The sequence below is a fragment of the Haplochromis burtoni genome, unplaced genomic scaffold (genome assembly GCF_018398535.1).
Source record: "Haplochromis burtoni strain Fernald_Lab_line unplaced genomic scaffold, NCSU_Asbu1 Contig_180, whole genome shotgun sequence".
NCBI classification, from domain to species: domain Eukaryota; kingdom Metazoa; phylum Chordata; class Actinopteri; order Cichliformes; family Cichlidae; genus Haplochromis; species Haplochromis burtoni.
Genome location: NW_024582541.1, coordinates 1,291,149 through 1,292,559, shown reverse-complemented (window position 1 = coordinate 1,292,559; position 1,411 = coordinate 1,291,149). Strand labels below are relative to the sequence as shown.

Below are 1,411 nucleotides of genomic sequence, written 5' to 3'. Positions count from 1 at the left end.
TAACCCAGAGATTTCCACAGATATAAAAGCATGTTTCTGAAATAAATTCCTTTTTTTGTCTTTTTTTTTTTTTTAAATTTGTAAATTTTAACTTGATTAATTACTAAATGTAGGATGTTCACTTCACTTCAAGTTACAGTCATTTTAAACACATTAAGCTCAAGTCTGATTGATGTGAACTTTTTTTTAAAGCATTTGTATCTATTTTCTATAAAAATATAAGTCACAAGCACAAGTAGAAAAATAAAAATTAAGACATTCTTGGACAGTCTCTGTGAAGCCTTCATAAAATATGAATGTCAGGAGCAGAAATCAGTGGTTGGACTTGGCCTTTGACTAGATGCCCCCCCCCCCCCCCCCCCCCCCCCCCCCCCGCCCCCCCCATCCCTCTTGTTACAAAGCACACGAAAAGCTGAATGTGAGCTGTTGCAGAGTGATCTCTAATATCAAGTATTATGGCTCTCTTAAGATAAATTCTGAGATATAACAGAATTATGGATCGCTGAAGTTCCTTAAATATTTGGATGTCTAATCTCTGCCAGCAGATTTGGAGCCCTGCCGAACCTATTCTGTGCATGTAAATGACTGATATTCTGTTTATAGTTTCTCATGAAGTGTTACATAATAGGAAGCACTGCAGCGACGCTTTACCTTGAGTAGTCCCATCATGACCAGCAGTGTGGAGAGGAAGCAGTATGACTGGAGGGTGGAGCCAGAGAGGAGCTTCTTCAACATTGCATCTGTGGAGCACAGTGACACACTGCATGTCAGAATCTCAGAGAATAGAAGCTATCCACGTGAAAAAGAGGACAGCACAAGAGAGAAACTGACGTCCTCACTAATAAGCAGCCCACTCAGTGCAATTATATTTGAGGAATCTCTGCATGCCAAAGCTTTGAAAAGGGTGTGCTGTGTTGCATTTCAATGTTTGACTATAAAGTGACAGAGGACCTAATTTGGTTGTTCTCATTAATTAGTCATATATAAACTGTTCCAATGGTGCCTGCTCATATTAAAAGTTTCAAACAATGACAGCAGTGTCTGTGCTGATGATCCTTGTATGTTAAAAGCTCAGACTTTAGTTTTCCTACTTTTGGCTTTTTATGCAGTCAGTGGACATGGTCATCTCAGACACACAGCTGTAGCTGTGAGCAGAAAAGCTCCACCTGCTGTTTAATCCTTTTGTTTGTGAGGGGCAGCCAATCAGAAGAAAGTTGGCTTAAATTAAGAGGAGCTTGTTTTTGATGAACTGAGAGGTGGCACCAAGGTCCAATATAAGACAAATAAGGATTATTTTGAACTTTGAATCCTGCAAATGTGGGACTAATGAGGAGCAGAATCAGTCTAATGTAAGTGTGACTTTATTCACCGATAGTATCCAGAACAGCGGCCTTGGTCTCCGGATCTTCAC

General features: G+C 39.9%; 2 protein-coding genes across 2 annotated transcripts in view; both read right to left on the bottom strand.

The window, feature by feature from the left end:
* Positions 1-75: 75 nt before the first annotated feature.
* Positions 76-1,411, bottom strand: part of rangap1b (Ran GTPase activating protein 1b) — a gene marked incomplete in the record, with an annotated part of 3,462 nt that continues 2,126 nt past the window's right edge. The window contains 1 exon segment of the mRNA XM_042225731.1: positions 76-336.
* Positions 449-1,411, bottom strand: part of LOC121815317 (ran GTPase-activating protein 1-like) — a gene marked incomplete at its 5' end in the record, with an annotated part of 4,979 nt that continues 4,016 nt past the window's right edge. The window contains 1 exon segment of the mRNA XM_042225734.1: positions 449-740. Within this exon segment, the coding sequence (XP_042081668.1) occupies positions 598-740 (143 nt within the window).